The 23,206-nt window shown below is 35.7% G+C and overlaps 1 protein-coding gene across 3 annotated transcripts in view; it reads right to left on the reverse strand.

The window, feature by feature from the left end:
- DMD (dystrophin) overlaps nucleotides 1-23,206 on the reverse strand; it is a 2,234,319-nt gene that overhangs the window by 1,411,011 nt on the left and 800,102 nt on the right. For all 3 annotated transcript variants that reach the window (XM_027096086.1, XM_027096084.1, XM_027096085.1), the window contains exons 18-19: nucleotides 14,719-14,842; nucleotides 2,198-2,285 (exon numbers count right to left, since the gene is read on the reverse strand). In XM_027096086.1, the coding sequence (XP_026951887.1) occupies nucleotides 2,198-2,285; nucleotides 14,719-14,842 (212 nt within the window). The remainder of the gene's footprint in view (nucleotides 1-2,197; nucleotides 2,286-14,718; nucleotides 14,843-23,206) is intronic.

The following is a 23,206-nucleotide window of genomic DNA, read 5'->3' on the forward strand; positions in this document are numbered from 1 at the left end:
AGGCACATATTGTGCATCTGGCTTAACTCACAATTTGCTCAAACAATCAAATAAAATAAATACTATGCAATTTCTTCTGTGAAAGACAAAACAAAAAGGAACAAAATATAAGTTTGAATCTTGGAGTCTACTTTTTAGTAATTATGTAAATTGTTCGATTAAATGGAGCAGAGCAGAAGTATCTATGCTCTAGTTATAGCCCAATTTTGAACCTAATCACATATCACTTAGACCAAATCTTTATTAGCATAACAAATGAGAAGCCTAAAATTTGATCAATACAGTCAACCAATGAGGAATGTCTCACATCGCACCCCTACCCCTTACTGTGCTTTGCTTTCTACAGAAATTATAATTTTCCTTCAGAAGTATTATTATCTTCTGACCAAAATTACCAATGTCATTATCTCAATTACTGCCTTAATTTTGCTTTGCTAAACAGAATTTAATCAGTCAATTAATATTTATTACAGACCTAGTATATGTCCTGATTTTTCTTCATGCTTCCAAAATTTAAAGCTATAAGGGAAATAATCTAGAAAATTATGTTATCACTAATCATATGATCATTTTAACCCTGTATGTAATTTCATCACAAAAAATCATTACCTTCATTTCTAAATTTTAACTTCTTTTTGAATAATTCAGTTTATGCTACTATCAGATAATCTGAGTTAAGGTATACTTGATATTTGATTATGAAATGAGACCATTTAAAAGTAGAGATTATTTAAAAGTATAGATTTTACATCACTTTATAAAAATGAAAAAGTGATAATGCAGTTCCTAGGGGGAAATTATATAATAGTTTAAGGATAATTTTTTAGATCATATAATTTTATTTAACATGAATATGCCGTTGTCAAACTCATCAGTTAAACCATCCAGCAAACATGCATCTAAAAAACAACCTTGGGGCTTCCCTGGTGGCACAGTGGTTGAGAGTCCGCCTGCCGATGCAGGGGACACGGGTTTGTGCCCTGATCCGGGAAGATCCCACATGCCGTGGAGCAGCTGGGCCCGTGAGCCATGGCCGCTGAGCCTGCGCATCCGGAGCCTGTGCTCCGCAATGGGAGAGGCCACAACAGTGAGAGGCCCGCGTACCGCAAAAAAAAAATAAAATAAAATAAAAATTTAAAAAAAAAATAAAAAGCAATCTTTTTTGTATTTTTCATCTTCTATATATTCATTAACTTGTTAACCCAATCCTCAGCTGTCATATTTGCTTGTTTTTATTTTTAACCAAATACAGTCAGGGGGCTCATTAGAAGAAGAAAATGAATTGACTTCCTAGGAAGATCATTGAATTTTTTAATGCCAACATGGCAATTAAGGCAAAAAATAATTCATACACAGAATTTATGCCCCAGAATGCAGGCAGGTACTGGAAAAAGCTGACATGCATAACAAAAACATTTGTTACATTTGCTTATGATATTCTTGTAAACATATCCTTTGAAAAATAAAATAAACTTTGTTTAGAAATAGCATTACCCCTGATTTTCATAAATTACTTACACCTACTTATACTTATAGAAATGAATATAATAGTATAACAATGACAATTAAAAAGTTTGTTTACAATTGACGTCAATAACATTTTGTTCAGACAGCTTTTGAGGTACCAAGTGTTAGCAATAATTAATTTTAATTCATTATTTAAAAATATGTTTTGCTAGCTTTGTACTTTTACCTCACTCAGAAGTAGGTGAAGTTAAAAAAAAAAAAAAAGTTCCCCTGAGGAGACATTTTCTTTTAAACATGTTAAAAAATGAAAAGCAACATAGAAAATAAATACCTTAGCAAACAGGTATGGAAAAAATATACTGCAAAATTATTTTAAATCAGATTATAATCACTTTATGTATATTATATGATTGCTTACATTTCCAATTATTTCTGCAAATCTTGTTTTCTTAAACCATTTGGACAAATGCTAGCAGGATTTGCACTAAAACTGATTTCTCGGCAGCAGATTGATACAATATTCTACCACAAGCCATTTTCTTCCATTGGACTCAAAGTTGAATTTCCTCTAATAATTTGCTTAGCATAAGAAAGAATAATAAAAGCTCACAAACTCACTTTAAATTTTCATTCAGGTAGGGCTTGTCTGATATAATTCTGCTGATAAACATGAACCTATGTGTTTATCAAATCCCTAAGAAGATTATCTAAATCAACTCTGTGTAATTACCATTCAGCATCTGTTCCACCAGGGCCTGAGCTGATCTGCTGGCATCTTGCAGTTTTCTGAACTTCTCGCCTTTTTCTCGCTCTATGGCCTGCAGCATGATAGCAAAGGTGAGTATTCAATAAAAGGATTGTGAAACTATACAGTAATTATAACTTCCACTTGCCCTTTCAAGCCTTAAGATATTTCACTCTGTCAGCTTATCATGTGAATCTAAAGATTTTTTTCTCAAGTTCTTGGCACTAGAAGCATCAAAATGGCAATGAATCACAAGCCATTTTCATACTGAATTGTTATTCTTTGTAATAAGATGTCTACTCTTAACTTTTTTTACGTAATAGTTTCTGAGGCATTGTAAGTTAAGACTGCCTCCCAAAAAAAGAACCAACAAAGGCAAATCATAACAATGAAATGATAAAGTGTCAGATAATTAAAATGGAATTTATCTTTTAAAAATACAACACTGATAATGCTAACATAAGTATATAGTCTTTATTAAAAATCAAACAGAAAATCCAGTAAGTATATACAATAGGAAAAAAGTATACTAGCATAAATAATTTACCAAAAAAAACCCCATATTTATCTAAGTACAAGCCTGCGGGTTAATTTCTCTCTCTAGGATTATCAAAGTACTCCCATTTCAAGGAAAATTAGATTCAGTTTCATAAAGCTTTCTAAATTCCTTTGTTCATTTCTCCTAACCAGAGTTAACTTTTGAACAACAAAAACACAATTACTTAACAAAATGTAGCATGTAATACTGCTGCGTTTAGCTAATAATGTCTCTAAAGAGACAATTTTAAGCTATGATTCAGTAGAACTATATTACTATAGTCATTAAAACCTGTGGCTATAACAATATGTTATATGTCCTAAACCTAACAACCTGCAGAAAAAGCAAGCTATAATGTATTTAACATATAGTGAGACATTATTTTTGTGATTTAATAGTGGCATTATACAAAGATTTCACTTGAGTTTGTGGCAGGAGGTTATTCTACATCAGACTGTTTTTTAAAACTTTTAGATCTATAAGCATTTAAACAAATATTCCAAAGTTTAATTGGAATTGGAGTACAGGTGGGAGGCATATAATTGATACATGCACACCCCGTGGAGCATCTTTCAGTAGAACTTTCTGCAAGGATGGACATATTCTGTATCTGCACTATCCAATACATCCCACTAGCCACGCATGGGTACTGAGTGCTCAAAACATGGCAAGTATGACTGGGGATATTAATTTTTAATTTAAGTTAATCTAATTTAACTTAAATTTTAAAAGTTACAATGTGTCAAGTGTCAATTGTAATTGCACAGCGCAGATCTAGTGTCTTCCCTCTGAAAGCAAATAGTTAAAGACAGATAAGATATGTAGACATAAATACAGATATATACAATATGGCAACATCACAAACACTGTCAGAGAAGTAAGTAATCATCTTGACTGGACTATTCCCCGAGCACACCAAATGCTGGAAACGTTCATAAAATAATCCATATATTTTTAAATATTTAAAAAGATTCTCCAATTTAAAGAAGTAGTCACAAGTGAACAGAGAGCTCTTTAAATTTATTTTAAAAGGAGTTCATGAACTAAAATTACTGGATTTAAGGTCAAAGAGTGCAAAATGCTAAAAGAGCCTATAGACAATACAATACATCCAATCAGGAAAAACTGTAATATACAAGAAAACAAATTAAAATTTAGCACAATAAATGAAATAAAAGGACAGCCTTTTTTAAAAAGTATTTATAGACTAGCTGGAATATATACGTTTTAAATTATGCCATCAAGGGCAGCAAATGAGAACTCAGTTTCATCTCATCAGTAGCAAAACTCCAAAGGTAATAGAAACATTTTACTATCTTGGATTCTACTTGAAAATTTCCAAGTACACAGACTATGGTGCTTGGGGATTATATGCTCCCAGGATGCTGCATCAATTAGCAGGTGAAACTTCTGGGTTATCTTGAAAGTGAGCTTCACAAAGACATTACTGAATTGTTTACACAAGTGTGTACAGAACCAAGGAAAGTTCTAGCTTGCTACTTAAACTGAAAAGTCCATGAAAATAAAGTAGCCACAATATACTGTTAAACGTAAGAACCTAGACGAAGCTCCAAAATTCACATATTCTTAATTCTCGACTTTGGTCTTCTAAATTCTCTGTCCTTAGCATCTAATTGGCACACGTTTCCCAATACTTTAAATTTGTTCTCCATTAAAAGGTAAATGCTATCTGCAAAGGACTCTGAGCATTTAGAAGAGAAAAATAAGCACATTCTAAGTAAATATATAATATTCAAATATTTACAACTACCAAGAGCTACAGCGGGATGTGGGGCATCTCAAATTTTAACTACATCAGCTCAAAAAAAAGAGAAAATAAGAAAAATACTTGTACTACAACAAAATGACAACAAGAACAATGAGAACAAACTGGTGTTCTTTGAGTTAAACAGTTTTAGAATTATCCTTTTCTAACACAGTGGCTTCTATTTTATCTACATTGAGTTTTGTTTTGTTTGTTTTTTTAATATGAAATTATATGAAGAGTAGAATCAGAATACCATCTTGTCTTTATAAATGATGAAAAGATTATCAATGGCCTCCTTAATGTCATGATCATAATCTCTTTATTCTAAGCATCTAATGGAATAATCAATTAGTATTACTAACAGAGAGACAAACATAATTGAATATCTCAGGGGTAATATTTGAGCTTAAATACCTTGTTTGGTTAGCCACATTATTCCAATTATTCTAATTTATATAACAATAACCACCATCATCACCACAACAAAACAGTAATCTCTGTAGTAGGTACTATTATTCTCCCAATTTGACAGAGGAGGAAAGCCAGGCGCAGAGAGGTCTGTGAAACATTTGAAAACACTGAGATAACCATGATAAAAATGGAATGCCTTACACTGTGTACCAAATTACTGTGTATTACATGATTTCATATGTATTTCATAATAATTCTGTGAGATAGAATCAGCATTATTTTATCCTATTTTACACAAGAGAAAATTGAGCGCAAAGAAGATTAAGTCATATATCCAAGATCATTGAAGTAGAGGCAATTTCCTGGTGGTCCAGTGGTTAAGATACTGCACTTCCATTGCAGGGGGCATGCGTTCAATCGCTGGTCCTGGTTGGGGAACTAAGATCCCGCAAGCCACACGGTGTGGCCAAAAAAAGAATCATAGAAGTAGAAAGTTTTAGACGAATATTAGAACCCTGATGATCTAGTTACAAGTTAAGCTCTCTTTGAAACATACTCTGCTGCTTCTAGGGGTATTTCAATGAAGATGAATCAAACAGATTTGAACATATCTTATTCCAACTCACAGTAAAAGTAACCTGATAGTTTGGATGTAGTCAGGGATGGTATTCAAAATATTTACCCATTAATGCAGCATGGGCACCAAGGTATCAGAAGGAATGCCTGGCCACTCGGTATGGACACTGACAGTCTATAGGCTCATTGGCAACTGTGTACAGCTCAATTACTGTACCCCATTGCTGATGTATACTACTTGCAAACTGAGTAACTGCTGCATAAATAGAGATACAGGTCTGAGAAAGAAGCAGTTAGTAGCCTCCACATATTTGTCAATGTTTAGATGATACCTGGGTTCTGATAAGCAACAACATTTTAAAGAAGAATATTGGAAAATTAAGAGAAAAACTGACATAAATGTGCCTTGAGGAGTATGAACAAGACAGTGAAGAGCCCAGAAAATTTCATTTCAGACACACCTCTAGATAGTTGATTACAAATGAGAAAATTTAGGGTAGCAAGGAGACAGGAAAGAAGGTAATGAGAAGTTTTGGAGTCACTCTGTTCTCAGGTGGTTCGAATTCTGTCCCCACTGCTTACCTGCTGTTTGACACTCAGAAAGTGTCAATGGCTGATTCTCAGTCCTCAGCTTATTTATCACCATAATTTGATTCAGAAGATTCCTCTTCTTGGGAATATTGATTTGGCTTCCTAGACTACAAACACAACTTCCTCTGACCTCAAAGACTGCCTTTACTCAGTCTCCCATGCTGGTTCCCCCTCATCTCCCCGACCTCTAAATATAGTGTGTTCTAGACCTCGATCTATATTTCCATTTGTTCAGGCCAACAACTTTGAATCCTTCTTGACTCTTTATCTCAAACCCCACAGGCAATCCATCAGAAAATCCTATGGGTTCTTACCTCAAAAGACATCCAGAAAGCAATGTTATAACTGTGCTCACTACTACCACACTAGTCGAAAGACCCCCATCATCTCTCGTGAGTCTAGATGTTTCAAAATAGCATACTAAATGGTATCCCTGGTTCCTGTCTTTGCTCCCTAATGATACATTCTCAACACAGCTGACAGAGAAAGCCAGCTCAACTCTCCAAAAGCTTCCCTTCTCACTCTGAGTAAAAGCTCAAAGCCTAACCATGGCTTCACCTGACTTTAATCTCCTTAGCCTCTCTGACTTCTTCTGCTACTAAACACCTTGATATTTCAGCCCCAGACACACTCTGTTTTTCTCTGACACTCTAGGCACACTCCTACCTCCTCGGGCTATGCATTTATTCTTCTCTCTGCCTTAAATGGTCCTGCCTCAGGTATTTGTAGATTCCTCATTCGATCTTTACTTAAATGGCACTTTCTCAGTGAGGCCTTGTACTGCCACTTTATCTACACACACACACACACACACACACACACACACACACACACCCCTTAGCTCTCATTCCCCCTTCATTTTCATCTTTGGCATTTATCACTAACATTCTATACGTTTTACATATTAATCTGCTTAATTGCCACCTTGCCCACAGGAATATAAACGTATAAGGTCACGTATCCTTTTGCATTCCCTTCTTCACGCTATCTGCAGTGCCTAGAATAGTGCCTGGTACATAGCAGATGCATAATAAAGTGAGGTCTATCATAGCATCATGCCTCCATATACAATATTACAGTCTATCCCACTCCACCCACAGTTCAAAAGCTCTATGAAGGTGTACATGTGTAACAATCCTGGTAGTTATACATACAGTGGTCACAGAAACAGCCCATGAGTTTAGGTGCTACAAGCTGAGGAAAGTAAAGTTGGATTCAATGAAAGTCTCCTGGAAACTCCAGATGAGATTGAGAGTTGGGCAAAACTCACTCTCCAACAGGACTGTTATGTAGTCCTGAAAACAGGAATAAACAATGACCCAAATAGAAAACAAGTAGCACCACGTAAAGTTCATTAACTCAAAACTTAATAGAATCCTGCCTTGGCTGAGGAAGAGAAAACAAAGGGGAAAAAAACCCCAACATGGTACTTGTAACATTTATTACAGAATAAAGAAAAAATATCATATTGAAAAAAATTAGAGGGAGTACAAACTCCCAACAGCGGTCTACCAAACAAAAGTTCAGGAAACAGTTCTGGCATCTTCACTGAGATATCATGGACTTCATAAAAAAGCAACATAAAATCATAAGGCTAGAAGACATTGAATTTAACAGAAATGGAATGAAATACCAAGGCGACAGAGACACTGATCTCATAAGGAAGAAACTAAAGCCGCATTATTACGATCCAAATTAATACTGGAGATTGTAAAATGTAGACTTGATACTGAACAAAAGAGAAGGGAATGTTTCTTGACTATGGCACTAACCAGCATTCTTTGGACTCAGTAGCAAATAAACAAGTATTCCCATTTGTCAAGTAGAGAGTTATAGTATTTTCAAGTACCCTAATTAAGTTGTTCCTGTATTTCCAGACTGTGCAAAATCTTTGGCTATGCTGACATGTGGGGATGTTTTGTTATCTACTAGGGAATAAGTGTAACAACACTTTACTGGTCTCAGAAACTTGGGGATTACTTTTTTCTCAGATGTTTTTCAAATGTTTCAACATCTTCAGTCTTTCTTCCTCTTCCATGGTTCCAACTCTCTCTATTTATTGATATATATATATATATATATACACACATACATATATATATTTATGTATATATATGTATATATATAAAAGCTTCCCCCTTGTTTTCAAGGCCACGAATATTATCTGAATGTTCTTCAACGATGACACCCATTTTCTTCCATGTATTTCATCTTCAATGTTAGTCCAAGTATCTATAGCCAGATTTTAGCCCTCACTACTTTACAGAAACTTATTTCATGAAAGGCTCCAAATATTTTTCCTGCCAGGTACAATGCTTCTTAAAGCATTAAGTACCGATAACTAAAACAACCTCTTTCAAATCACCTTGTTCATGAAAACATATCTGCCCTTGACATTAAGATCTTTCTATAATCTTTCTTCCTCTAGAAACTCATCCAGCTTTTCTGTATGTGTGCCTATTTCCTTATGTATCTCTGTTTATCATATATGTATGTGTATGAATACATATGTATAATATGGATATAATATTTTTAATTGTAAAAGTATATATTTTATAACAGAACGCAGTTTTGAAATTATTTTTTCTCAACAGAGAAAAATACTTTACTCAGTATATATTCCGTATATGATCATATGTTTAGAAGCTACTACTCAAGATTCTAAAGTATCTAGTACACATAAATTCAAGTAAAGGCATGAGTGAACCATTGCATGAGCAATGAATTGTACATTTTCAAATATATAATGGGCTCATGAAAATTCTGAGATCATCAGGAAGTTATGAATTCTAAAGTGTATAACTTCAAGTGCAAAATAAAAGGCAATTCAAATCACTATGCTGGGCACACGAAACTAATACTGTATGTAAATTATAATTCAAAAAATAAGATAATTGATCAAAAAAGGCAATTTAGTTGTATTATTTAAAAAAAGAAACATAATTAACATAAGTTTTAAGCAAAGTATACAGGAAAGAGAAGTTTACTAGTTCTTTAATAAGCTGATTAAAAACACTCATGACCTCTTGTCCTCCTCCTTTACCGGCATCTCTTAAAGCCCTCTTCTTTTCATGACATCTTTTCTAATTAATATGAAAGTAAGTCCCACATCCCCCAGAGTCGGACTCTGACTATAGAAGCAATTAATTTTCTATTCACTTAAGATTCTATAATGAAGTTTTACCCTTTGACAGAAAAAGTAATTTATTCACTCAAATGTTTATTCAGAAGTTGTTATATCCTTCATATTGGTAGCAGAGCCTGACTTAAAACGTGCCTGCAGAACTGAAAAAAAATCACTTATTCACATAATCAAACATTAATTGGATTAAATACCAGGCGCCTATGTTACACACTGCATACCAAAACCAAACTAAGCCAAACTAAAAGCAAACGAACAAACAAAACCCAATCAGATTAAGTTCCAGTCCCTAGTTTCTAGAAACCAACAATATAATCAATGTAACAATGGCGAGAAATCAGCTTGGATAAGTAAAAAGGAATTAGGTCATGGTAGTCTGCATAAGGGCAACATGAAGACAGTGACTTTGCCAATGCCTTTCAGTCAAAGGCCACCAGGAACCTGCCTGTAGATGAACAAAGTTAAGTTGATTTACTAGTTGCAACAAGAGACATGGCATGTAATAGGGAACTATGGGGGTATGTCTCTAAGAGGATGTTACAAATAGTTTATAGGGTTTGGGCTTGTGTAAGGTGATGTGGGTGGTCAAGGAAGCAAGGCTTTGCCTTTAATTAGACGCTGTAAGGAAGTGGAGGTGATTCTATGAATGGATATCTTAAATCTTCTTATCTAGATGGCAGAAAGAATGTAGAGGCTAAAGCCATGATTAGTAAAGGAGCATAATCTGTCATATTAGTGAAGAGGAGGGATATTTGGTCATTTTGGGTGGTTTGGACAATGTTAGTATTTTTTACTGTATTGAGACATAATTACACAATGGTCACGTTTTTGTTGTGATCCATCATGACTGTGGAGTGGCCCTGTCTGAGGTGAGCATTCGGAGTTGTTTGTCATATTCAACATGAGAACATTACAGACTAGCTGCAAGTACTAGTACAGCATCTAGCACCTCCAAGGCCTAACTGCAGTGCCAACCCAGCTCCTGGGTCTCAGTGGCTGCTCTTTTTTTTCTCTAATGAATGTAAACAGAGGCATAACAGGATACTACTTATGTTTTAGTAAGTTCACTCTGGCAGAAGTGATGTGAAAACTTCTAAAGTAATACAACATTAGTGGCAGTGAAGACCAGCTAGGGACTGCCATCTTAAACCAAAGTCAGCCATAATATTAGCTTTAGTCAGGGTTGTGGTGATGGGAATAGAGAGAACTGGACAGTTTCAAGATTTGTTAAGGGAATGAGATTAAATGAACTTGTCAAAGGGTAGACGTGTGAATGGTAGAAAAAAAAATCTAGATGACCCAGTTAGCTTTTAGGTTTCTGGATGAGGTTGCTGGAAGAAGAAAAGTAAAAAGAAGGAATAAAGGAGTGCTGGAGAGAGACTGAAGTTTAAGTTTGCAGGCAAACATTCAAGTAAATGTGTCTATTACACAATTAGATATATTGGACTGGGCTTTAAGGGAGAGACACGAGCTAAAGATACACATTTGGGAGTCATTAGAAAATAGATGCTATTTGAATGGGAAGTAATGAGGATAATCTAGAGAGGAAAACAAGGGAAGAACTGTACAGAATTTCAATATTAAAGGAAAAACAAGATGGAACAAAATGGCAAAAACGTTAAAAAGGTAAACAATAGAGAGTGGTATTCCATAATCCAAAGGAGGAAAGAATTTCATGAAGGACTAAGAGGTTAATAGGGTCTAGTCCTGCAGAGAAGTTGAGAAAATAAGGCACACAAATATTCACATATATATTTATAGGATAGGATGGAAAGATGGAAAAACAGCCTGTTTAAAGGCTGATGATAAAGACCCAGAAAATAGGGAGACATTGAAGAAATGGATGTGTGGCTGAATGGAAGCAGGTTCCTGAGGACACAGACAGTGAAGATACTGAACACACCCCCCCTGAGAATAGCCCTAATGAGCCAAAACACAGTCTCTACCACCAAGGCAGAGGGAAATAAAGAGACCGTGAGCACAAATACACATAATTTAAGAGAGATTATTTTAACTAAAGTAGGAGGGAAAGTCACCTACTGTAAATGGTGGGGAAAAGTTTAAGAGGCCTATAAAAACTTGAAATAATAGTTAAGAAAAGTTGAGAAAATTTACTAGGGAAGTATGGAAAGCTTAGGAAGAATTACTGATGAGTCTATTAAAGTGTGTTTTTTCCGAAATGGAGTAATGTCTGGCAGCGAAACATCTACAGTATTGTTAATGCAAGTGGGTAGGTGAATTGAGGAGAAGAGGGAAATGGAAGCTTTTGGAGACAGCAAGATAGTCCACGTGGGCTGAGATTTTTAAGGATAAAGGCATAACTTGGGTGGAGGAGACTGTGAACCTGATGCCAAAGTTTTCAAAGAGAAAATAATAGAATAAATTGGTGAATGACAGATGGCCACTTGGCATGAAACACAAGGGAAGTGACAGTTTTACATTAAGGGTGGTACCTTTGGAAGTGACCCTGAGAAGTGAGTAAACTAGCAATTCTAAAGGAGTGGAGGAGTGAGTCATTAATCTTCGTGGTGATCTTAAGGGTAAAAGTATTGGGTTGGCCAAAAAGTTCATTCGGTCTTTTTTCCATCTTACAGAAAAACCCGAACGAACTTTTTGGCCGACCCGATAAATTCCATATATGAACAAAACGGGTATACAGGAGAGAAAGTCTGTTTTGGAAGAAGGGTTTCCGAGTGCACAGTGAATGAGTGTGAGAAAGCACAAAGAAGAGAAAGTGAGACAGAGGAAAGAGTACAGAAGAGCATAGAGACGAAGATACAAGAAAGGACAGGTGAATAGAGGTTCCTATATTCTCCGTGGCAAGCACAGATAACAGAGATAAGGGAACGGTAGAATTAATTGGCTTGAAGATTTCCCACAGAACTTGGTGAAAAGTTGATTTGGTATGGGTGTAAGCAAGTGTAAGTCCCAGGAAGAGCCCAAGGCCTATTGACCTTAATGGCTAGTAGGAAAGCTTTTCAGGAGAACACTGTAGAGGTATAAAATCACCTTGGGGTAAGAAGAGCTTGTTTTGTTGGTTTAATTACTAACTTACATTACCATGTGCTCAGTTCAAGAAGTTGAGTAGCTATACCTGTTAAGTCAGCTGGAAATTCTGAACTATGGTGACATTAACAGAATGAGTGAAGAACACCTAGGAGTCTGGTAAAGTCTCCCATTGTGTATTGATTCTCCAACATTTATGTACGTAGGAATCACCTGTGGATCTTGTTTAAATGCAAATTCTGATTTATCAAGCCTGAAATCAATCCTACAGTTCTAAGAAGCTCACAGATGATGCCAATACTGGTTGTCCAGGGACCACACTTTGAGTAGATATGTCCCCTAGAACTCAACTTTTAAAAAAGTGTATTATGTTAATTGTATGGATAAAACACATTGTTAATAGAGAAGGAAAATTTTTGTTAGATTTAAAAGTATATAAATCTGAAGTGACAGTGTCCTAGGATATTCTAATTGGCTGAAAGTGCTTGATTCCTTCATTCATTTATTACTTCAAGTGAAAAAAAAAAGAGGAGGTATTATTTAGCCATTTTTAATGAATGCCTAAAAATGAATTAATAGCACTCAAGCTCATGAGATAGGCCTCCCATGTGTTCAAAATAACCTACATAAACTGACAGGTGAAGAAGCAAGAAAATTAATGTATGCCTAAACTGCATATCCATCACCATTACTATGTATTTCTCTCAAGGATTTTTTTAAATACATATACCTTATATTTAGCCTGAAGGAAATGTCTAGGTAAATCATTTCATGTCCTATTTTAGTAGGCAATTAAGAATGATGTTTTTATTTCAGAATATGAGAGTAAAAGTTGATAAAGGTGACTCAACGAAGCATCAGAAAACCACTCATACAGTATTGTACATTGTTTTTAGCACTTGCAGTCTCTCATTGCTGGACACTATTGATTAAATGCAAATTGCTTCTAGGTAACCATATGATAACAGGAAATTTTTAAATTTATAGTCTGGAAATGCTAGAATTCAATTTTCCTGCTTGATCAAAGCTATTTTAAGACACAGAAATAGGATGGCAAACAGTTAAGTAGATTATTCAGATAGATAAAAAATATTTAATTAGCTAATAAAATGTCTACCCAAGGTGATTCATACTTTCAGTGGTCGAGTATGTCACATGAACTCCGAAACATAATTAGAGTTCATCTTCTCTAAGTAATTTTCTACTTGTAGACTTTCCCTCAAAAATTATAACAAAGAATATACCTTTGAATAAGTATACTCTGAAATAAGATATTTCGCTATTTTCTACATGTTATCATTCAGTTTAATTTTAAAACTAAAACATTAACAATATAATCATAATTCCCTTTTCTTGAAACTATCTATAATAGTCCATTATTAAGCTGATAACAGAATACCATAGAAAGCCAATAAGAAATTTAAAATAACTTTCCCATTTATAAACAGTCAACTCTGAGCAATGTTGATGAAATTCTCTCTCCCCCTCAAGCAGCCTAAAAAAACAGAATTTTTTCTCCTAGAAGAAGATTTTTTTGTTCTCCAAAAGTTCCAACCCCACGGCAGGTATTCCCTTGTATCTGTGTTAGAGTTGTATTTGTAAACATCTAATAGATTTTGTAATTCATGAAATCAAATGCTGGAAAGATAAAGCAGAGTGAATCCGCACATGTGATCTTCCTATAGCTAAAATTATTTAACATTCAGAATACCTGTTTCTTTAGCCTGCCCACTGCAGAATATTCACTCTGCCTGTGAGAAATTTCCTCACAAACTATTGCCAATTATATACCAAAAAATGGATGTTTATAAGTCGAAGTTGAAAAATCAAAGCCTTGATAATGTCCCTGAAGATGAAACAGCTCTTATTAAATTAATAAAAATCCCTATTGCAAAGGATGAAACTATAATGTCTCAGTAGGAAATAAAACCAGCAAACAATCTTTTATAAAAAAATAAAAAGGCCGGGCAACTTTTACTTATGTTAATGTAATACGTACATATCCAGAAAATGCAAATATGTTATAACTTATGACAATTATTAATGATTTTAAAGTATAACATTTTGATGACAGTGAGAGCACAAACAGGGTCTTTAGTATTCCTAAGGGTCGGGTCTATTCTATTCCATTCTGTTCTGCAAGCCTGCTAAAATATCAGCCTTCAGGTGAAAGAACAATATATGAAGGGAAATCAATATGAGTTCATGTTACAAAGTTGTTAATTTACAGCTAAGTAATATAAAAGTTAAAGAAGGTTTACAAAAAGTATTCCTCATTAGTCACAGCAGAATCAGTAAACATTTCTCTAAACTTTGATTCTACTTGATATGTAAAATATATTTCAAAGATATCTTTAAAAGCATTATATCATATCACTTTAATCTTTTCAACTTTAAGAGAATAAGAGTTCAGAGCACAGAGCTTACAAGCAGCAAAACTCAGCAAAATACATAAAAAATAATGCATAACCTACATTGACTTTTTCTTTAAGGTCTGAGAAGTTGCCTTCCTTCCGATAGACTGCAAATTCAGGACTCTGCAACACAGCTTCTGAACGAGTAATCCAACTGTGAAGTTCAGTTATATCGACATCCAACCTAAGACAGGGAAAAATAAGGGTCATTATTTCTTGATTATATCTTTCTTCTATATGGGAAAAAAAAGCAATCTATCAACATTTACCATTTTTTCCCAACCTGAAACTTCTGCCTGATGCCCCTATTACTGTTAACAGCATTACTATTTCCCTGGTCAGGATGGCTCAAAATTTGGAGTCAGCTTTGATCCAGTCTCATGATCACAGAGGTCATTTTATTCATCTCAATGTAGCAATGACCTCTACAGTATCTTCTATAAGTTATTCCTCAGCCTTTGTTTGAATGTCTGCATGATTGAAAAGTTAGTACTTTCCAAGATAACTCTCTTTCTTTTTGGAATGTACTTACAGTAAACAAAAAATTCCTTTTGGTGGCCCCCATTAAACCATACCTCGGATACTCATGCCCTTCGTGTTGTCTCCAACCATATTGACGCTGTGTTTGGTCATATGACTTGCTATAGCAAATGGGAGGGATATTAGTACGTGTAACGCAAGCATGGGCTTGATAAGTGCTTGCACCTTGGATCTTGTCCTCGTAGAACACACACTCTGAGAAGGCAAGTGTTATATAAGACGTTGAAGGATCCTAAAGTGCTTTACAAAAGCTCAGGCTTGCCAGGTGGAAAGACCACGTGAAAGAGCATGCAGCACCAGGCAAGTGAATAAAGCCTTCTTTGACCTTCTGACCCAACTCAAACACCAGCTGAATACAACCAAGTGAGTGCTCTAGCTGACTCCACTCAGAGCCACGGAACTGACCAAAGAGCCCTGCCCACATTGCAAAATTGTGAGATATGATAAATAAATAAATAAACCATTAAATTTTGAGGTGGGTTGTTATGCTGCAATAGATACGTGATCACCCACACTGTTATTCCCAAACATTCTTTTATTGCAGATATCTATGGAGCTACTGGGAATAAACTATTAACTCTGATGAGGTGATTCAGGTCTACTTAAAGCAAATATTTTCAAGGGAGTAAGGTGAGTTCCAAGGGTGGAGAATGTCTATGAATCACTTGAAATTTCAGGCACAATTCTGAATGTGTGTGCATTTTTCTTGAGAAAGAACCTATAGATTTTATCAGCATCTGTAAAGAATCTATGATAACGGGAATTTAGAGATCATCTAATCCAACTGTTTATTAAACAAAACAAACAGGCAAACAAACAAATGAAAGTTATCCAGAAAAATCAATGACTTACTCAATTTTCATAGGAAATCTGTGGAGTAGACCAAAAATACAAATACAAGATTTAAGACACCAAGTAATGTACTGTAATCACCATGCTGTAGCTTCTTTTCCAATACAACCCTCAAATAGTTGAAATCAACTCTTTAAATCCACTAGAAGATATCTGATGGTCAGCCTACCCTACTCCTAGTTACTTCAATGGATATTCCATGGTTTGTCAGTATCTTACTTTCCTTAAAATGTGGTTCCTAAAAAGATCATATCAGTGTTGTTTAGTATAATCAGGAAAGAATAGACAATTATCTTCTTTATGAGTACTTTCATTGAGGTAGCCTATGAGTTCAATCAACTCAAATTTCAGGGCTTTAAATCATATAAACCTGTTAGAATTTTTCATGTTATTTGCAGGCTATTGTTTTAAAATTAAACTGATAAAGAGTTTCACAGAACACAAAACACTTCCAAAAGCCTTTTGTTTTCTTACAAAAATCAGTGGTAATGTACTACCAATCTCTCTGCTCATATGAGGAGATGGAGGCTCAGAGAAATTAAGTCAATTGCTCTCAGATTGTTAGTACCATACGGACGAAACTTAATTCATCTTGTTCACCATTATATCCTTCACCTCAAAGAGGACCTGATTCATAGTAATAAATATTTACTAAGTTTTTATTTACCAAGGCTACCCAACTGGAAATAGAAGAAACAGAGATCTGAATTCAGAGATTTTTTATTCTAAATTCCACATCATTAAATGTCAATCCCTTATTTCATTTGCATATGGATTATAAATATTTATCGTGTTTTATTTTATCATACATGGTGGTTATCTTTCCTACATTTGTTTTTTGCATAAGTTTAACTATTAGGTTTCCTATTTCTTCACTTGTAATGCTGATTTTAAGAGTCCTGTTGCATGCTACTAAAAATCTTTCTCATTGATGTTAATTTATGAAATCAACAGTCTTCAACTATGGTCATTTAGCCACCCACCAAATCCAGTGCATGTTTTCCATCAGAATGTCTTAAGAAGGGCATTTTTGTTTTTCCTTTAGTCCAGTATAAAAATCTGTGTGTGTCTCCGCCGGTGGACATTCACTTGCCAGTGCATGGGGCAGGCCAGGAGTACTGGGATGTTAATACCTCAGGGGTGACCCTCAGCTAGTGAGAGCCGGGAGTTGGTAGATAAATATCCCAGCTCCCTTGCCTTCAGTGCAACCACCTTGAGGGATATTACACACAGTGTCTCAGAAGGTTCCCAGCAGGATTGAGCACAGTTGCCTCCATTGTTAACCTGCTCATGTATCATCCTGTAATGGCTGCCTTTTTCTTATCTCACTTCCTCACTTTGCTTCCTGGGATTACTTCCTAAAAAAACTACCTGCACCAAATCTTTGTCTCTAGATCCACTCTTGTGGAAACCCAGACTAAGGCAATGATCAACAACCTCAAATGAACCCAGCATCCTGCCATATTTAATTTTTTCACCTTGAGCTCTGACTCTCCACAGGAACTATTTCAAACTTTTCCCAAAGCTCTCAAAGCTCTGATCCGTCTTTTTTCTTTGGGATTGACATATACACACTGCTATATTTAAAATAAAAAACCAACAAGGGAAAAAAAAATCAACCAAAATGAAAAAAAAAAAAACCTCTCATCCATCTTCTTTCTCCACCTATCAACAGATGACATTGTTTCCTACTTTACAGAGAAAAGTGCAATTATCAGACTAGAATTTCTACCTTCCACTTCCTATGTCCAAATATCCAATCTTACCTGCCTGTGCCCTTCTCATTCCTTTCCCTTCAAATGAGTTTCTCTTCTTTTACTTGAAGCTAATCCCTCTACCTGCATTTTGTACTTCATTCTCTTACTTCTTCTCAGGCATTTGAGTCTATCAATTTTTTTTAATGTATCCACTGTAAATTCAACCCCTCCCTCTCAAGTTAATTCTTCATATGGAAATTTAAACACATTTTTATTGATTCCTTTATTAAAAAATCAACACTCTCTTGACCTCCATATTCTCCTCTGACCATTCTCTTATCTTCTGCAAAGGCAAATGTTTTGCAACAGTTGTCCAGTTTCCTGTCAGTTCCCCATCTCCTCTTCACTCCTTAATCCATTCAATGTTGTTTCTTAACAAAAACATATTAATAAAGGAATCATGTCACTAAAGCCAATGGAGAGCTTTACTTTCTTGCCATCTAGCAACACTTAACACTGTTGTTGACCATACTCTTCTTTGAAATTCTTTTTTTGCCTCCATGATCCCCCTCTATTTATTTTGTCTTCTATTTCTATGACCACGGATAATTTTTTCTTTGCAGGCTCATCCTCTTCCATCCTGTTATTACATGCTGAAGTTTATCAAGGCCCAGTTCATTTCCAGTCATCTTCTATCCTATTATATTACTCTCTCACTAGCAATCTTATTCATGCTAATGACCTTAACCACAATATATATATCAATGACTCTGATACAGATATCTCTACTTCAAGCATTTCTTCTGAGCTCCATAGCTACATAACCATCCACCTACTGGATGATCCCACTTGCATGCTGTAAGAGCTCTTTCAATATATAATGTCAAGACCTAATGTTTGATTTTCTCTCCCAAACTGGTACCCTCCCAGTGTCCTCAGACCTGTGAATGGCATCACTGTCTATCACCTTTGATACCCTCCTCTCCCTTCCCTCACATATTTAGCAAAGTCTAATCCATCAAACATTCTATTTCTTGTGAATCTATCTGCTGCTCAGGATCTCTACAGTTGGCATCCTCACTGATCTTGCCATTAAATGTGACCAAAACTACTGAAATGGCCTCTCCACTGGTTCTAGGCAACCTTTCTGGAACCCTCCCATCTGTTCCATGCACTACTGGTGAAATTATCATTTCTAAAAGATATCTGATTATATAACCATAATTCATTAAGCCACTCAAAGATTTTCCATTTTTCTTAGGATAAAGAGCAAAATTTCAGACCTCTTAACCCTATACTTTACTTCTAGAAACAAATCTCTCTTCAAGTTTCTTAGGGAGCCAAGGAGCCATACTGCAGTCTTGTCCCTCCCCCAATGAAGTGAAATCCTTCATTGACTCTTATCCACTAGAAGATTTCTATTTTGGAAACTTGGCTTCTTGATATAATCCACATTGGTCACTCTGGTCAAATCTGTCCCTTCACCTTTACACTAGTCTGACTCAATCACACATCAAATACTCTCTGAGTCATAAAGGTGAGATGTGAATACCCACGATTCAATGTCAAATTCTCCCTTTAGACTTGGTTTTTGTGGTCCCACACCTTTTTGATTCAGAGTATCTCTATTAAAGATTGCTCACATCCACCTACAGGTCCATGAAACTAGAAGTTGACTCAAGGTGCTAAGCTGGCATCACAGCTGGGAGAGATCTGCTACGGCCTATGTTGGAGAAAGTTTTCACCAGGCCTGGAATTTACATTGGTCTTGTTTGAACATGTGTTATAATTATCCTTTACCACCACCTCTAATCAATGGCAAAAAAAAGGTAAAGGATATTTATTCAGTTTGAAAATAAATAGTTTTCCAAAAAATCATAATACTTTTAGACATTTGTCTTTCTGAAAAATGTGAAACTGTATGTTTCCTTTTAAAACACATCTCTACCTCCGTTTCTGCCACAAAATATACACTAAGTGCTTATTATATGCCAGACATAGTATTAAACTCCACAGATAACAGAGATGAAAATGCAGCAGTCTACATTATCAAGGAGTTTGGTTTAGCGAAGCATCCATTTGACAAAAAATGCTTTAGACATACAACTGGGGCTCAGCTCACACTGCGACTTTTGTTTAGGATAATCAAAAAACACCTTTTCAATGAATTAAGATTAAATCAGTTTCTAGACTAGAGACTCTGCCAGGTAAATTGGTTATCTCCACACAATGAAGCCTTTGTGGAGTCAACACCATGGTAACCGTCTGCTTGCTGCTCAGACTGTGAAGATTTTAAGGGAGGCCTGGGCACCAGTTGGCATGTAGTTCTAATAATTCAGATCAATTCAGGCAACAGGATGTAAAATCCCATAGAGAGGTCTTTCCTCATTCAATGTTTTTGTTTGTCCGATTTTATAGATTTGGAAAGAGACTGCAAAAGATGACTGAACTTGTTCTTTACATAAGTATCTTTTAGAGAGTGATTATACTCTTTTGATTTACAGATTTATTTATTTATTTTAATATTTTTTTTATTTTTTTTTAATTTTCTTTAACATGTTTATTGGAGTATAACTGTTTTACAATGTTGTGTTAGTTTCTGCTGTATAACAAAGTGAATCAGCTATATGTGTATATATATCCCCATATCCCTTCCCTCTTGCGTCTCTCTCCCACCCTCCCTATCCCACCCCTCTAGGTGGTCACAAAGCACCGAGCTGATCTCCCTGTGCTATGCAGCTGCTTCGTGCTAGCCATCTATTTTACATTTGGTAGTGTATATATGTCCATGCCTCTCTCTCGCTTTGTCCCAGCTTACCCTTCCCCCTCCCCGTGTCCTCAAGTCCACTCTCTATGTCTGCGTCTTTATTCATGTCCTACCCCTAGGTTCATCAGAACCTTTTTTTTTTAGATTCCATATATATTTGTTTTTCTCTTTCTGACTTACATCACTCTGTATGACAGACTCTAGGTCCATCCACCTCACTACAAATAACTCAACTTCATTTCTTTTTATGGCTGAGTAATATTCCATTGTTTATATGTGCCACATCTTCTTTATCTATTCATCTGTAGATGGACACTTAGATTGCTACCATGTCCTGGCTATTGTAAATAGTGCTGCAATAAACATTGTGGTACATGTGTCTTTTTGAATTACGGTTTTCTCAGGGTATATACCCAGTAGTGGGATTGCTGGGTCATGTGGTAGTTCTATTTTTAGTTTCTTAAGGAACCTCCATACTGTTCTCCATAGTGGCTGTATTAATTTACATTCCCACCAACAGTGCATGAGGGTTTCCTTTTCTCCACACCCTCTCCAGCATTTATTGTTTGTAGATTTTTTGATGATGGCCATTCTGACTGGAATAAACCTACCTAAGGAGACAAAAGACCTGTATGCCGAAAACTATAAGACACTGATGAAAGAAATTAAAGACGATACAAACAGATGGAGAGATATACCATGTTCTTGGATTGGAAGAATCAACATTGTGAAAATGACTTTACTACCCAAAGCAATCTACAGATTCAATGCAATCCGTATCAAACTACCAATGGCATTTTTCACAGAGCTAGAACAAAAAAAATCACAATTTGTATGGAAACACGAAAGACCCCGAGTAGCCAAAGCAATCTTCAGAAAGAAAAACGGAGCTGGAGGAATCAGGCTCCCTGACTTCAGACTATACTACAAAAGCTACAGTAATCAAGACAGTATGGTACTGGCACAAAAACAGAAATATAGATCAATGGAACAGGATAGAAAGCCCAGAGATAAGCCCATGCACATATGGTCAGCTTATCTTTGATAAAGGGAGCAAAGAATACACAATGGAGAAAAGACAGCCTCTTCAATAAGTGGTGCTGGGAAAACTGGACAGCTACACATGAAAGAATGAAATTAGAACATTTCCTAACACCATACACAAAAATAAACTCAAAATGGATTAAAGACCTAAATGTAAGGCCAGACACTATCAAACTCTTAGAGGAAAACATAGGCAGAACACTGTATGAACTAAGTTACAGATTTATTTTTAAGGGATTTCAAATATTTTTTAGGGAAGTTGTGAGTAAAGTGCTTTACCTAGGAAAACTATATCTATTCATAAGCATGTGTGTTAATATGTTACACTTTCTTTCTGAAATGTAATGGAACAAAGTATCAATGAGTTTGTACTATTCTTAGGTGTTAGTTAGACTTCCTTTTTCTCTTTTCTTTCATCTTTGTGATGTCTTGATTCCTTTGGCAATAGGTGGAACCTAAACCCAATTCTTACATGATTTAAGCTGAGCTATTGCTCATGTAATATTGTTTACTTATTTTTTTTTCTGTGGCTTCAATTTGGGCTTGTTGCTTCAACCATATCTATGATTTTCTTACTAAAACTTTTTGTCTCAATGTAATATACAGTCAGCCCATACTCCAAGTTTTAACATTCAATACCATCCCTTAGCGTTCTGGGACTTAACTGTCAGCTGCTAGCACTTGTTTTCCCTCCAGTATTCTGCCAGTAGCCAGCCCCATCTCTGTGTGCCAGCAATGAGGATGGAAGGGTGAAGGGGAAGCAGAGGCAGAGTTTTCAAAAGGCTTCCTGTGCACTCTTACTGAGTGCCAATGGCTCACATTCAATGCTTAGTCTCAGTGACATTTCCACCGCTTTTAGCAAAATGAACAAGACCTCCTTCTTGGCTTCTACTCAGACCCTGGCTTCCAAGTAACAATTGCGCATTTACTTTATTCCTTATCAATTTGGCAGCTCTTCCTTCATCATTTTCTGTGCCTTGCCCCCTAGTTTTCACATGTTCACTGGCATTGAATATTTTTCACATATCCTTGCTGAGATGTATGCCAAATTAACAGACATCCCTGATTTAAATCCATACATGTTTCTAAATTGGGTGCTATCTATTCTCCCCAGCGTTTTGCCACTGGTATTTTTTATCACGCTTTGCACTACTTGAGGCTGGGTCTTTAATCACCAACTGAAGATATCATACAGATGTAACTCAGGTACCTTTTCAAAACCCTCAAGAATAACACTGAAGAGTTATTTTCAATACCATATTAAATCTTGGATTCTGTGCATGCATTTTTCTTCCTTTATAAAATCACTCATTTCTACTATTTTTTTTCACTTTTAAAACTCTCACAAAACATTGATAAAGAACTGACATAGAATAAGTTGCTTATAATGGGCCTGTACACCCTCAGAATCAGCCCATCAATAAAATTTCTTATTACTCTCATCTTACTCTCATAACACACTTCACTCTGTACTTAATGTACTTCTATATGTTATTACAGACAGACTCTATCCCTTAAATCCAGTCTAACTTTATCCAGAGAGGCATGGACGTATATACATTACCAAATTTAAGGTAGCTAGCTAGTGGGAGGCAGCCGCATAGCACAGGGAGATCAGCTCGGTGCTTTGTGACCGCCTGGAGGGGTG

The sequence above is a fragment of the Aethalodelphis obliquidens genome, unplaced genomic scaffold (assembly GCF_003676395.1).
Source record: "Aethalodelphis obliquidens isolate GAN/ISIS:26980383/991018 unplaced genomic scaffold, ASM367639v1 scaffold98, whole genome shotgun sequence".
NCBI classification, from domain to species: Eukaryota; Metazoa; Chordata; class Mammalia; order Artiodactyla; family Delphinidae; genus Aethalodelphis; species Aethalodelphis obliquidens.